This window comes from Ipomoea nil, unplaced genomic scaffold (genome assembly GCF_001879475.1).
Source record: "Ipomoea nil cultivar Tokyo-kokei standard unplaced genomic scaffold, Asagao_1.1 scaffold2735, whole genome shotgun sequence".
NCBI lineage: Eukaryota > Viridiplantae > Streptophyta > Magnoliopsida > Solanales > Convolvulaceae > Ipomoea > Ipomoea nil.
In genome coordinates, this window is record NW_017619163.1 from 2,073,152 (window position 1) to 2,089,061 (window position 15,910).

Consider the following 15,910-nt stretch of genomic DNA (forward strand, 5'->3'; position numbering starts at 1 on the left):
TCAAAGGAACAATCAATGTGGGATTATGGTATCCCAAAGAAGGAGATTTTACACTAACTGGTTATTCAGATGCAGATTTTGCAGGGCTTAAAATAGACCGAAAAAGTTCCTCAGGGACATGCCAGTTCTTAGGGGGAAGATTGGTCTCTTGATTCAGCAAGAAACAAAACTCCATAGCTACGAGCACTGCCGAGGCCGAATATATTGCAGCTGGGCGTTGTTGTGCACAAATTTTATGGATGAAGCAACAATTGTTGGATTATGGGATTAAATGCGAAAATGTTAGTATTTTATGTGATAATACTAGCGCAATTGCAATAACCCAAAATCCAGTGCTCCACTCGCGAACCAAACACATCGACGTACGACATCACTTTATACGAGACCACGTCGAGAAGCAAGATTTGAGGATCGATCATGTTCCGACAGAAAATCAAATTGCCGATATTCTCACAAAACCGTTGTGTGAATCTCGTTTTGCAACTCTAAGGCACGAAATGGGAATGATCGAAATGAGCTAAGTATTTCGAAACTTTTAAATTCGAAAAATGTGTGTACGTGATTTGCATGAAATTGCATGAAATTTGTTACCTATGTGTTCAACGTGATTTAATTTAATTTATGTGTTACAATTTATTTGTGTACATATTAGTAATTTTATCTTACGAACTTAGGTACGTAGAAATTGGTTATTTGCTCTTAATTGTTTGTAAGGGTTATAAAAGTTAGGGGGAATGCATCATGATAGTGGAGGGATTATATGATTTAGGGGGAATGTACTGCTAAGCCATGCTAAAAGTTGATAACAGTGCATGCAAATTGATTTGTCAGTCTGAATGGTCATCAGCTTTAATTTTAATTTTCACCTGCTTAAGTCAATTTGATGTGATTTCTTAGAAATATATCTGGCATCAATTTTGGTCTTATCTGTTTAAATTAAATTTTTTAATCGCTCAATTTTAATTCTCAGATTTATCAGATGTCGAAATTAATTGTTAGCATGAATAGATTTATTGCACTAACAATTTTGTGTCGAAGAAATTTTTGCTCCATGAACATCTACAGGTGGCAGCGAATTAAAGCTTAATTTTTGGCGCTATGTACCCACAAATGGAGTATTAAAATCTGAGTTGGCAAATTTAAATCAGTGAAAGTTCGAAGTTGCCCTCAATTGTTCTACAATCTCTTTCTATCCACTAAAGGGCAAAATGGTAATTTTGCTAGGCATTTATTTTGCCTCCAAGAGAAAAAGAAGAAAGAAGATCATCTTCTTCCTCCTCCCTCTCTCACCGCCGGCGCATGCAAGAAGAAGAAGAAAAGCTTAAAAATCTCCAAATTCAAACAAACCCATCCCAAATTTCCCACAAAAATATCTTCTACACATAAATACCCATTACCCACCCTCACCATTAACCTTGAAACCTCTCACAAACAAAAACCCACTCCCTTCAACCCATTTTTCGGACTGCTGAAACCCCACCCGAAAAACCCACCTCAAAATAATCATAATTTGTGTTCTATCAAGATGGAAGGAGCTCAAAATCCAATTGGAGCCGAAGGATCGAGGAAAGCAACACGGGTGATTCACGGGATGATCTTGAACCTTGAAGATTACAACAAGTTTTTCCAAAACAGAGACTTGGGGGTAAAAATCTTAACCTCTCTTGAAACTAGTGGGTTATTGAATTTTTGCTCATTCAAGTATGATGGTTTCTATCTAAATGAAGTAGTAGAATTTTATAAACATGCATATGTCGAAAATGGTGTTATAAAATCTACTGTTGGAGGAATTGTGTTGACAATTGGGTTAGATGATGTGAGAACTAAATTTGGTTTGGAGGAGAAGTTGTTGAATGTTGAAAATCATGGCTTTGATTTAAATGATTTTTGGAGTGAAATTAGACACGAAACCGCACAAGTCGCGGCGTGTAACAATGGCTTTAAGGTGATGTTGAAGCACGAATATGGAATGCTACTTGATATTGTGCATAAAACAATTGAGTGCAAATATTCTAGTAGGAATTATTTTACAAAGAAGAATTTGCCTTTGATGCATGCCATTGTGAAAAATGTTGCCGTAGATTGGGGAAGATTTATATATGGCCGAATGGTTGATCAAGTTAGGCTAGCAAAACCGTTGGTAAATGGATGGTTTCCAAATGACATTGGGTATGGTTTTGTTGTTGGGGAGTTGTTGAAGTCTAAAGGTGTTGCCCTATCCAAATCAAAACCCATACAAAACCAAAATTACCTATTTCGAACACCAAACCCGGTTGATCCTTCCCTAGCCAATATCCGAAAACGAAAACCGGCAAACACATCAACCCATTCCTTAACCAAAAAGCCTCCTTCTATCCGAGCTACTAGTCACGGGGAATCCAATACTCATGGAAGGGGTAGTGATGATGCTTGTAGCCATCAATTTGTTACCATACCCACACCCGTAACCCACACCCCAAACCCGAATGAAGAAGAGAGAATTCCAAGCAAGGTTGGGAGTGTAGATGACATTCCAACTTATGGGGCAAGTAGTGAGTTGTTGAAGGAGTATGAACGTGTGAAAGTTTGGAGGAATTGGAGATTAAGTGATCATAATTCGGTTGCTACGACAATAGGACCGGATACTCTAGAGTTAGAGGAATTTGCTCTAACATGGATTGGAACAAGAAATCTTGCTACCGCGACTAGGCTATCGGTGATTAATGAATGCTTTGTTAAGAAAGTTGCCATTAGTCGGGGCAAGGAAGTGGCTCAAGAAGTTCCCGAAAATGCCGTTGAGACAATAGATGGATTTGCTCATGATGATATTGCTCGAGCATTGGTTATTTCAAGGAAAGAAGTGCACGACACACATGGGGAAGCATCACATTTGAAGGAGACCGAAGGCGGAAGCTTGCAAGAATTGGACCCATTTCCTTCGAATATTGGGGATGATAATCTTAGTTTTGATGATATTTCACCCCACACGGCTACGGATGTGACTAATTCCGTGAATAAAAATTTGGAAGAAATTGTTGGTGATGAAAACCGAATGGAGGAACAAGAAAATGTGCTACAAATTGAAGTGTCACCATTGTCATTAAGCCGTGCCGAACCAATTCCCTTTGCCACTGCCGAACCACTCATTCCTACACTTGATGAGCCCTTGTGTCTTGACAATGCACCTTACGTGGAACCACCGGAATCATCCATGCCGAGACAACCACTAGAAGAATCACACAAGGAGGTACATGCTATTCCCATTGATATTAATGCTTTGAAAGATAGTATTATTGGAGATGTACGAAAGGAAATTCAAGAATTGAGAGGAGATGTCTTTCAAGAGTTTGAGAAAGTCCAAAATCAATTTGGTAATGTCGATACCAAATTAGATGACTTTCACAAGAACGCTTATGAAAGGGCCGAATCCTTGTTACTTGGACAAGGATCAATCCAAGGTGATATGGCCACAATGTCCACCAAGCAAGAAGAGCAAAATAGGGAAGTCTTGAAGATGTTCCTTGACTTAGGAAAGAAAGGAACGGAGTGTGAATCGAGGCTACGGTTAGTAGAGAACCAATTGAAGGCTCTACTACATCAAGTTGGCGTGAACAATGATCTTTTAATTGGAGTCCAAAAGAGCCAAGACAAAGCTTCGGCGAGTTTCCAACATTATGTGGATGCTGCCGAAAAGGGGGAAAGAGCTAGAGGTGCCCCAAGCCATTTGGTGAATCATTTGATTGGACAGTCGTCACAATGGCCACTAGTCGAGCTTGTTCGACCTCCAGGAGCACCGAGAGGAGTCACATCCACACCAAGAGCTCAAGACCGAGGAAAAAGGAGAATAATGGACTATTTGGTGACTGCTCAAAGCACGGACTTTCCTAGCCAACAAGAATGCCAAAGATCATCACCTTCAAGATCAATTTATGAAGAAAACAAATTAAAGCTTATACGAGAGTTGGAGACATTCTTTGGGCACACAAGCAACGAAATGGTGGATGGAAGATCATTTAAAGAATGCGTTGCTTGGTACCAAGCCGGAGTGTTACGGGGTGACAATATTCAAGAAGCTTATGGAAATTATGTTACCGAGCAAGTCACCGCACCATACCAACTCGAAGGAGGAGAACAAGACTTCATGAAATTAAGGGCACACGTGAATGCCTTAATTGGCAAGAGGTAAAATTTTGAAGCCTCAAAATTTTTTTTTTTTTTTTTTTTTGTGTACATAATAGCTAGCTTGTTCGAATTATGTCTTTTGGTACATATTATAAATTGCTAGCATATGGTTTATTTCTTTATTGTGTCTAGTATATTTATTGCTTTAAAGTCTCAAGATTTTAAATTGGACTTAGTAATTGCATGTGAGGCGTATAATTGAGAAAATAAAATTGAAAGGGGGAAGAAAAATTAAAAGATAAAAATCAATACGCAACCCCGCGTTATAGTCTCAATATACGTTTAGGACCGTCCAAAATTAAAATCTCTAGGTCTTAAATGTGTTAAACCCGTCAAATGGCTAGTCGCAATAAAATTGGATAAAAAGATTATTTTTCAAAATTGACATAGCCAAATGACTTGGGTATAAGTTTCGGCATCATCAAAAAGGGAGAAATTGTTAGGAATATATTGTATAAGTTTTGATGAGCCAAATGTATTTTGTAGACCTCAATTTTATTATATTTGAGTCAGTTCTGGTTCACAAAGTATAGTGCACCACTGCCATAAAGCCTACATGAAGTCTACGTGAAAGCAGTTTGAAGGAAGAATAAATGAAAGCGGGATCATAGCTTAACACATTTATGAAGCATCAAGTCATCAAAGGTTGAGATGGATAAGATGGTAGTAGACTTGTTGAAGCATGCCTAATGTGAAATGATCCATAGTTCAATTCTCATTGAGAGTAATTTTGGTGTAAAGATGAATTGCTATCGTGAAGTAGCAATATCAGGAGATGATGTCACAAGAAAATATCATGAAAGAACAATTTTATATCGTGATAGGTATATGATGATGTCACTATTATCGGGTGATGACATCACAGTGTGGTAAGGCTAGTGGAGAACACGTGGAAGAGACAAGACAAAAGAATTTAAGTCTTGGATTATATCAATTGGATACCCAGTCGAGATGGAAGAAGCTTTGCCAAATAAAGTAAATGGTCCACAGTTTGATTCCCACCCAAAGCAATTTTATGAAAGCATGATATTGGTCCATGATATACAATGGAACGTGATATCTGATCCATGATACAAGGTGGAACATGATAGCTAGCTCATGATATGAAATGAAACATGATATATTTAGTCCGTGATACAAGGTGGAACATGATATATCCATGATACAAGGTGGAACATGACATTATTAAAAGGAGCTATGACATCATGATAGAATTAGACAGAAACATTATTTTGAAGCTCTGTTTCTGCAGAAGAAACATTATTTTGAAGCTCTGTTTCTGCAGAAGAAGTCGAAGGAGAAGAAGAAGCTGATATACGAAGGAAATCTTTTTAATACTCAAGCAAGAATCAACAGATAAATTATTTGATCAACTTGGCACATCAGATCAATAATTCAACAAAAGTCATGCCAGAGAAATTCAAATTTGAAGGCTACCCATTCCAAAGAAAAGCTTTGTCAGATTAAAGGAGAGCAACAACGAGATTTCTCAAAATCTTCTGACAGACGGCGAAATGACTTTGCAGATCAAGTTGGCAAAATTATTTGATCAACTACAATTCAAAATGGACGATCGAGATCGAAAGTTGATCAACGGGCAAATAGTTTTCATCTGCTATAAAATGCCCAAGCAGACTTGAAGACAAGTACGACTTGCATAACTTGAATACGGCTGAAAAACAAAGAGAAAAACAAGCAATATTCAAATCAGCCAAGAAGCAATATATTGAGCTATACACGATTAAATTCAAGTCTGAGTGAGAGAAAAATTGTACTTCATTGTAAATCTTCTACTGAGTGTAGAAAAGGGGTAGAGTAACTAGGGAGAGTGAAAAACCCAGTTGGAGTGTAGCTTTGTGCGTAGCACTCGGTTGTAACGGGCAGAGTAACAAGGGGAGCTTGTGAAAACTCGGTGAGAGCGTAGTTTTGTGCGTAGTTCTCGTGGTGTAGGAGTGCAGCTTGGTGCGAAGTACTCGGGAAGGCGGAGTAACAAGAAGAGCTTGCGAAAAACCTTGGGGGAGTGTAGCTTTGTGCGAAGCACTCGGAGAAGTGTCGCTGGGCACTTATTCACTATTGTATCTGGGTGATCGAAGAATAGTGAATTTCCTCCTTGGAGTGAAAGGAGAAGAGTGGACTAGGAGGATTACACCACCTCTGAACCACTATAAATCTCTCTCTCTATTTACTTACTGCTCATATATATTTTGTGCATGCTTATATAATCTGTGAACTAACCCGTTACGGTTTATTGCGTATCTTTATCTGTCTGGGTTTGACAGTTCCCTCGTTTGCATGCAAGTGAAATTTTATATACATCATGCTACATCTATATCAAGTGTTTTTAACGTGATGCATGTATAGAATCTCTCTTGAGCACGACACAATTTAAAGCATAACACTTTGCCGTTACAATTCCGCTGTGCAAACTCTAAGTTGTTATACTTGTTTATACTTGTTACTTAGAGTTGAAGTTACAAAGTGTTGTTTGCAGAAGAAGTTTGAAAAAGTTAGAGAAGTCTATTCACCCCCCCTCTAGACTTCTCGCCACCCTTTCGGGACCAACACATATCAATCATATCCAGCTTCACATCCACAGGATTCACCCCGTCCACCACCTCCCGACACACAAGAGCATTGTTCTCAAAAGCCCAGGGTCCCCCATTCAAAACATAGTCCATATCCGTTTTGTGGAAAAAAAAAATAAGAACAAACCCCTCTGAATCTCCGTTACCTGCACCCCACGCACTGCCATACTGACGCTAACACCTGCCTCATAAAATCTAGTTTTTTTTTTGAATGCTACTGGTTCTATTACATTGTAGTATCTGTTCATATACTTTCTCAACCTACTGAAACATAAAGATCCAATAACGCCTCGACTGAGGCTCGAACTCACAACCTTTCAAATGAAAGTCCAACCCGGATACCATTAGACCACATAGTGGTCATAAAATCTAGTTTGATTTGCTTTTGTGTCAAGAACCGCCCGACCACCCTCCATGTCTCCTCCTCACCTTCCCCGTCACCCTCATCCCCGTCATTCTCCCCTCCCGGCACAAACACCGCACCCTCCTCCTCCAGCAGTGCCCAATCCGCCCACCTATCCAACAACTCCGCCACATCCACCACCCCCCCAGTTGTCGAACAGCCCCCTTACTCTCCCCCACGCCGCCCCCTACTTCCGACCCCCCTCCCATCCAAACTGCCAGCATCAACTCCCCTAATTCTGCCCCCCTCGCCAGCTACGTTTCCAACCCCACGCCACATACCATGCCGCCACTTATCCCATTCCCCCTCAACCCATTATCCGGATCCGTCTCGCCCATTCCCACCGCCCTCCCTGCCAAAGTTCCATCCGCCAAACTCCTTCCCTCTACCGACCGCCTCAAACCAACACTGTCCGACAGCCCCCAGCCATCCGTTCATCATCAGCATCCATCGCCCTCTCCCTCCCCAGCCCTTCGACATCCATGTTCTCATCACCGGCCATCATCCGGACAAAAAGAAGCAATCAGCGTTGAAAACCTAGGAAAACCCTAGTAGAAACCGCAAAAACCCTAGAGAGATTCTAGAGAGAAATTATAACCCTAGTTTGTAACAATATGATTCTATCAGTTCTGCAACATTGCAATTTTTTTTATTTAAAACAAAAACTACTGATTATGAAAATAAAATTTTTAATATCAAAATATTGAAATTATATACGGAAAAGGGTCAAATAGGCTCTCAAACTTTTACTAAAAGTCAATCAACTCTTTCAATTTTTTAAAAGTGCAATTACAACTATTAACAATGCATTTTGATGCAATGAAGTCCAAATACAGATAAATAACCTACTATCACAGGTTATTGAGATCCGACCACCTTCCGACATTAATTTCAAACAAAAAGTCACGGAGAAAGCAACCACTGGATCGCCTTCTCCGGTGAGAAGGTGACCCAAATATGCGCTGCCTTCTCCGGTTGAGAAGGCGACCACTATGGATTGCCTTCTCTGTGTGTCCAGGATTCTTGAAATAATGATTGATCCAAATATCAATATGGGTATAAAGTGCGGCCCAAATTTAGAAGCCCAATAAGACCAAGATACAGAGGGCAAATTATGCTATGCACACTGTTTTATGTTCATAATTACTGAATTATATGTTCATAATTATAAAGCTATATATTTATAATTACTGAATTCTATATTCACAATTACAAAATTTTATGTTCATATTCCCAATTGTTGAACTCTGTATTCACAAATCACAGAACTATATGTTCATAATTTGATAATTATACAGTTTAGAAATTATGAATATACAGTACATATATTATAAATCTGCAGTATAGAAATTATGAATCTACTATATATAAATTATGAATCTACTGTATTTAAATTATGAATCAACGGTTTAGAAATTATGAATCTATAGTATAGATTTTATGAATCTACAGTATAGAAATTATGAATCTATAGTATAGAAATTATGAATCTATAATATAGAAATTATGATTCTATAGTATAGAAATTATGAATTGGAACCGTGTGCATCTTGCACTGCATAACGTTCCGATACAGAGTTGCCAAGGACAGTTATACCGTGGATCCAGATCCAAAATACACAATTTACATACTGAATATTCACAATTTACATACTAAATGTTTACAATTTGAATTGTGATGAACATTTAGTATGTAAATTGTGTATGTAATTATGGATATTTAGTATGTAAATTGTGAACATTTAATATGTAAATTGTGAACATTCAGTATGTTAATTGTGTAATTTGGACCCGGGTCCAAACACACAATTTACATACTGAATGTTCACAATTTACATACTAAATGTTTACAATTTGAATTGTGATGAACATTTTGTATGTAAATTGTGTACGTAAATCATGAATATTTAATATGTATATTGTGAACATTCAGTATGTTAATTGTGTAAGGTGGACCCGAGTCCACAGAATAATTTGCCAGTTGCCACTGCAACACAATAATCGAGCGGTCATGTTGATTTTATCAATCTAATTATTTTGTTAATTGATTCTTAGGCCGTATCCAAGGAAGACGCTAAACGCATAAATAGCTTAAGATTTGGCGCTGAATCGTCTCCAATAAAGGCGCCAAATCTTACGCCATTTTGGCAGTTGTGTACAGTGCAGCACCATATATACTGTAGAGGAACGCCATTTTGGTGTAAGGTTTTTTATTCTTTTTTTTTCCCTTAATTTTTTTGTTAATTCCTTTTGTATCCTTATTTTATTTTTATTTATTTACCTATATTGTTAAATACTTTAACATAAAATTTGAATAATTAAAAATAAAATATACCATCTGAAAGATCTCATCAATACGATTAAAACAAGACTAATATTATATATAGATTAATTAAAACTAAAGTACATAAAACATAATTTTCACTTCATAAATGACAAAGAAGCTCATTATGCACTTCGTAATATATTGATTGAGCATATGTGAGAATGATATGGTAATTTTGACAATTAAATGTAATAGTTGCTATATGTTATATTATTGTGGAATAAAAATATTATTTGCATTACAATTAAATTTTATATCAAAAAAATTAAAGTAAAAAAATTAAAGTTTTAATTTATGAGAAAATAAATTATTTTAGTGTAGAAATAATATTTGGTGTTGAATTTGGTGTAATGGGTCCTTTTGGTGTAAAATTTGGTGCAAAATTTGGTGTTTTGGTATAAGAATATGCTAAGAAAATTACTTGTATAAATAGTAGTTTAATCTACAATCTACAAATCTAATAAGAGGCAATAATGTTATGCCCTTATCCGGAACAAAAAAAATGTTGGTGTAATTGTTCCTTAAAATGAATGGTTCATATTATTTTAATTTTAATATTTTTTAATGATTTTCCTTATTTACCCTCTATTATATTATTTTCTTTCCTTAAATAACCCTAAATTCCGTTAGTATAAACTTTAGTAACGGAATATTGCGTTAACTATTTATTATTCTTAACTTACTTATTAATTTGTATAAGAAAGATCTTAGGTTCGAACCCCATCCTAATTAGAGTTGGTATAATTGTTAAACATATACTATGAATATGTTAAAATGTATATATATATATATATATATATATATATATATATATATATATATATATATATATATAGGGAAGGGTTCAGGTGTGGGTATAGCTTCCCGTGCGGTTGTGCAGTTAGATCTGAGCCGTTGATCAAATTTAGATTAACGGATCAAATCAATGAAAATTAAAAAAAAAACGCGTGTCTGGAAGAAAGAAGCATAAGCTAAAAATGGCGCACCTTAAGTGTTAGATCTTAAGTACAAACTCACGCACATTAAGTACAAAATCCACACACATTAAGCACACAACCTCACACACATTAAGCACAAAACCCACGCACTTTAAATATTAACTCACACACTTTAAGTTTCAACAACTACTGACATCAAGCACAAACTCACGCACATTAAGTACAAAACTCATGCACATTAAGCACAATGTCACGCACATTAAGTACAAAACCCACGCACTTTAAGTATTAACTCACAGACTTTAAGATTTAACAATTACTCACATTAAGCACAACTCCACGCACATTAAGCACAAACCTCACGCACTTTACGTACAAAACTCATGCATCTTATATACAAAACTCACGCACATTAATCACAGATCCGCTCACCTTAATTTTGACCTAGATGCAAAAATTACAAAATTGCCACTGCATTTTTTTTTAAAAAATTTTGGTAAACCTGGACATTGATTTAAGCGAGATGAATGACCCAGATTAAATCGCACCTGGGCACCCTAACCGCAAGAGAACCTAATTCCATATATATAATATATAATATAATATAATATATTTTGTAGTATGATACACACAAAGAACCAATAACGCCTCCACTGAGGCTCGAACTCACAATCTTTCAAATGAAAGTCCAACCCAGATACCATTAGACCACATAATCCAGGTAATATAATATAATATAATATAATATAATATAAAATTTAACATAAACTTTGGTCAAATAATTAACCCAACTAAACACATAGCATTCAAAGTTGAGCATCAAAGATTATAAATTAGGAACTTCAAAAGTTATTTGATTTTCTTGCATTTTATTTATAAAAAAAAAAACAAATTTAGGTTAAGTTTTTTTTTTTTTTTTTTTCGTTTAATTAATTTTATTTTGATTATTTAGAACAAAACTTAATATTTCGATTATGCTTTTGTATTATTGGAATGATTTAGGTCATTATGATATTAATATTTTTTGTATGTATTTTTATAATGGTACAATTGTATATTACTTTACAAATATTATGCTATGAACCAAGGATCTTATGGTCCACTGGTACTAAGTTGCTCCCCTATGTGGTAGGTGGTGGGTTTGAGCCTTGTTGGAGGTGATTATAGTGACATCTGATGTAGTAACTTGTATATGTAAGTATCCCCCTTCCCTTATATTTAAATATTACGGAGTATTTTTTTTAATCGGACAAAATTGTTCTTACATCGTTGTCAGAACTGCGCGACCTAACTACAAAGTTGTTGATCATAAATACAATTACATGGTAGGACCATTTTCCAAAGAATGGACAATGTTAACATCCCACTGGCTCCAATTGAACAGGTTTACACATCAAATTTTATCAACGTATAAAAACTTCTAAGGAAATTTGTAAGTTAATTTTTACTATATCATTATAACAATATCTATTGTAACCATATATTTTGAATTATTTATTATCATCATCTATTGACATGAATTGTAGCAATTGTCATTGACAAACTCTCAAAACAATTTGTCTCAACAACGAATGAAAATTAAAAAAAAAAATCAATGATTTCATTATTGTTGATGAAAAGTATGTACACCACTTTATTACTCTTATTAAATTAAATAAATTAGTAGCTACAAAAAAAAATAATGCATATACATTTAATTAATTTATATTAGATGTCTATATTGCTTTTATTTTAAAAAATTATTCATTATAAAAAATTTAAAAAGAGATATAATTCCATTAGTTATATAATCTTTATTTTCTACAATTCAAAGATTCATTACCTTCAAATTTATTAATTTATTATATTCACTACATTGTTCATTACCTTCTTTTTACATTATCTTGTAATTAAATATCAGTTATAATACAAAATATGTTATATATATTTATTTACCAAGTATTTTATAAAAATATAATAAATATTAATATTTTGTTCAATACTATCACATGATAACCTACGACACACATCTTACAACACATAAAACATGTAGGGTGACAAAGTATGCTGACAAGATGAAGACTATAGCCTAAGGGCTTTCTTGTAAATATGCTATTAACTACCAAACTACCCAAGCTGTAAATATATAAATGTAGACTTCTGAACTGAATGCAGTTATCACTTTCATTTCTTTCATTCTGCTTGCAATCCTCTCTTCATGTCTTTGCTCCTTGCTCCCCATTCCAGCTGCATAGCAGGCATTCTCTAAGATTTCATCATGGTATTAGAGCACCTTCGAAGCTATGTAGCAGCCGTCATGATGAACACAGTAGCCGGTGAAGGAAATTCAGCAAATCCTATGAATCAAAGTCCGATCCAGCGCAACGAGGAGTTCGATGATCCACTTTACTTGCATTTCACTGAGAATGGAAACACAGTTCTAGTCTCTCCTCCCTTGTCCGAAGTTAACTATGCTTCATGGAGCAAATCCATGAAGATAGCTCTTGAAATCAAGAACAAATTTGGCTTCGTTGGTTGAAGCATACCAAATCCAGGAGAGTTAGATCCTAGATACACTATTTGGAAGAGATGTAACATAATTGTGTGTTCATGGATTCTGAAATCAGTCAATTCCACCATTGCGGAGAGTATGATCTACTTCGACAAAGCATCAAACATCTGGAGTGCACTCAGCAAGAGGTATTCGCAAGCTGATCTTCACAAGATTACTGAACTTCAGAACGAGATCTTCAGGAATGTGCAAGGTAATATGAATCTTAATGAGTGTTTTACAAAATGTAATGCACTTTGGGAACAAATGAATGCTATGAGACCATTGCCTACCTGTGAATGTACTCCTAGATGCTCATGTACTTTGATAAGTAAGATACAGAAAGAGAAACAGGATGACCAGATTATTAGATTCCTAGAGGGGTTGAATGATGAGTTTGAGTCAATAAAGGCAGGAGTTCTAGTCATGGATCCAATTCCAACTATGGAAAAGGTTCTTAACATGACACTAAAGATAGAAAGGAAACTCAAGGCAGTCACCAATCAAAAGAATGTTGAGATAGTTCAGGCAAATTCTGGGCAGACTAACCAAAACCAGTCTGCAGATGAACAAGGAATCATAGTCTTTTCAGCTTTAAATAACAAGAAGAAATTCAATAACAGTGGGGGGAGAAACATACCTAAATGTACATATTGTAGTATGATTAGTCACACAGTTGAAAAATGCTACAAGAAGTATGACTATCCTCTAGGCTGGGTGGCAGGTTATAAATCCAGAAACAAACAGGGTCCAGATTCTGCTAGTCCTTCTGTGAACCATGTTGGAGATATAGGGATGACTGCAGATCAATTTTAGAGACTAGTGACTTTATTACAGAGCCAAGGTCGAGGGAATCATCCATCCAGTGCTGCAATCACCATGAACAATACTGGAATGAGATCAGATTTCAGAAACAATTCTGAGGAGATCAATGAATGCAGGTTTATCTCTAATTTCATGTAAATAATGCTGAGAATTCTATATGGATCCTAAACTCTAGTGCAACAGAACACATTGCATGTTCTCTTGACTATTTTGAAAATTATTATAGAGTTCATGGAATATCTGTCAAACTGCCCAATGGGGAGAATGTGAACGTTACATACATAGGAGACATTAGACTACACTCAAGTCTATTATTGAAGAATGTGTTATATATCCCTTCATTCACATTCAATATTATTTCTGCTAGCAAATTAGCAAAGCAAGGATTATGCAAAATTATCATGAATACCGATTCTTGTGCCTTTCAGGGTCCTCATGGGATAATGGATAGTTTTGCTAAGGAGAAGAATGGATTGTACCTGATCACTCACCCCCCTACCAAAAAGGAAGAATAATCTGTCTGTTAGAATATTTGATTGTAATAGTTTGTCTATAGAATTGTGGCATTGTAGACTAGGACACTATCCTGTCAATAAAATACATCTCTTGAATGGAATAAAAGATGCACAATTCTCTAATAATTCGGAATTTATCTGTGATGCATGCCACTTTGCTAAGCATAAGAGGTCTGTTTTCCCTGTTCAGTAATTCTAGGGCTGCAAGTTGTTTGAGTTGATACATATGGATGTTTGGGGTCCTTTTGCAGTTGCCTCTCTAAAAGGTGAACACTACTTCTTGACAATAGTTGATGATCACAGTAGGTTCACATGGCTTCACTTAATGAGGACTAAAACAGAAGTTAAGAGCCTATTCCAAAGTTTCTATAACTATGTTGAAACTCAGTTCTCTACAAAAATCAAAATCATAAGGACAGACAATGGTACTGAATTCTATATGAATAATTTTTGCAGTGAGAAAGGAATTATACATCAAAGTCTTGTGTATATACACCTCAGCAAAATGGCATTGCAGAAAGAAAGCAACATCATATTCTGAATATAGCTAGGGCACTTAGATTTCAATCTGGTTTGCCTATGGAATTCTGGGGCCACTGTGTTCTACATGCCTCCTTTTTAATCAACAGGTTTCCTACAACCAAGATTGGTGATAAAAACCCCTTTGAGACATTATTTGGAAAGAATGTGAATTATGACCAGCTTAAGGCCTTTGGATGTCTATGCTATGGCTCCACTATCTCATAAGGAAGAAATCAAATGCAATCCAGAGCCAGAAAGTGCATTTTGTTGGGATTCCATGCAAATGTGAAAGGTTACATTCTATATGATTTGATTAATAAACATGTGTTCATTTCAAGAGATGTCCAGTTTTATGAGCAGATCCCTTGGAAGAGAACCATTCAACAGACAGCTCAAGAGCTCCTGAAATTGAGGTGTCTAATCCTACATTGCCTCTAGGCCTTATTACCACTGAGATAGGGATCAATGTAGATATGGAAAGGGGCAACAACACCACACCTCATAATGTTGAGACCTTAGCTGATGATCACATGAGCAGTGGGATGGGATATGTAGTCCAGAATAATCCAATCCCGGAGTCTGCTGAAAATGAGACAGAAGAAACTGCTGAAGGGCTTGCTCAGGATATTGTTGAAGAACCTGTTCATGTGCAACTTAGAAGGTCAGAAAGGGCAAGAACTATTCCTACTAAACTTCAGGATTATCATTATCATGCAATCAACAAATCTCAGGTCAGAACCATGGTTGCAGTAGGCGCTAGGCGCTAGTCGGGCGGCCGGGCAGCGCCTAGCGCCTAGGCGGTCTAGGCGGATTCTAGGCGGCGCTAGGCGGGCACCAAAAAAATTAAAAAAAATAGTAACAGACTTGTAGTTCGACAATTTTAATGAGGTTGTTTTCAACGTTCACTCAAATAACACATCTAAATAAATGAAATAATGATAATTTATAAGTCATAATGTCATAATAATATTAAAATCAATAATTAATGAAAGACGACATCGGTCAAAATCGGTCAAAAACGGTCAAAATCGGACAAAATCGGTCGACTCGGCCGAGTTGGCCGAGTTGACCGACTCGGCCGAGTTGGCCGAGTTTGGCCGCCCAG

General features: G+C 36.2%; 1 protein-coding gene across 1 annotated transcript; it reads left to right on the plus strand.

Annotated features, from left to right (window-relative positions):
• Window positions 1-12,670: 12,670 nt before the first annotated feature.
• LOC109156541 lies at window positions 12,671-13,759 on the plus strand. Its single transcript, XM_019304393.1, has 2 exons — window positions 12,671-12,926; window positions 13,020-13,759. The coding sequence occupies exons 1-2, from the start codon at window positions 12,671-12,673 to the stop codon at window positions 13,757-13,759; spliced, it is 996 nt and encodes a 331-aa protein (XP_019159938.1).
• Window positions 13,760-15,910: the final 2,151 nt, after the last annotated feature.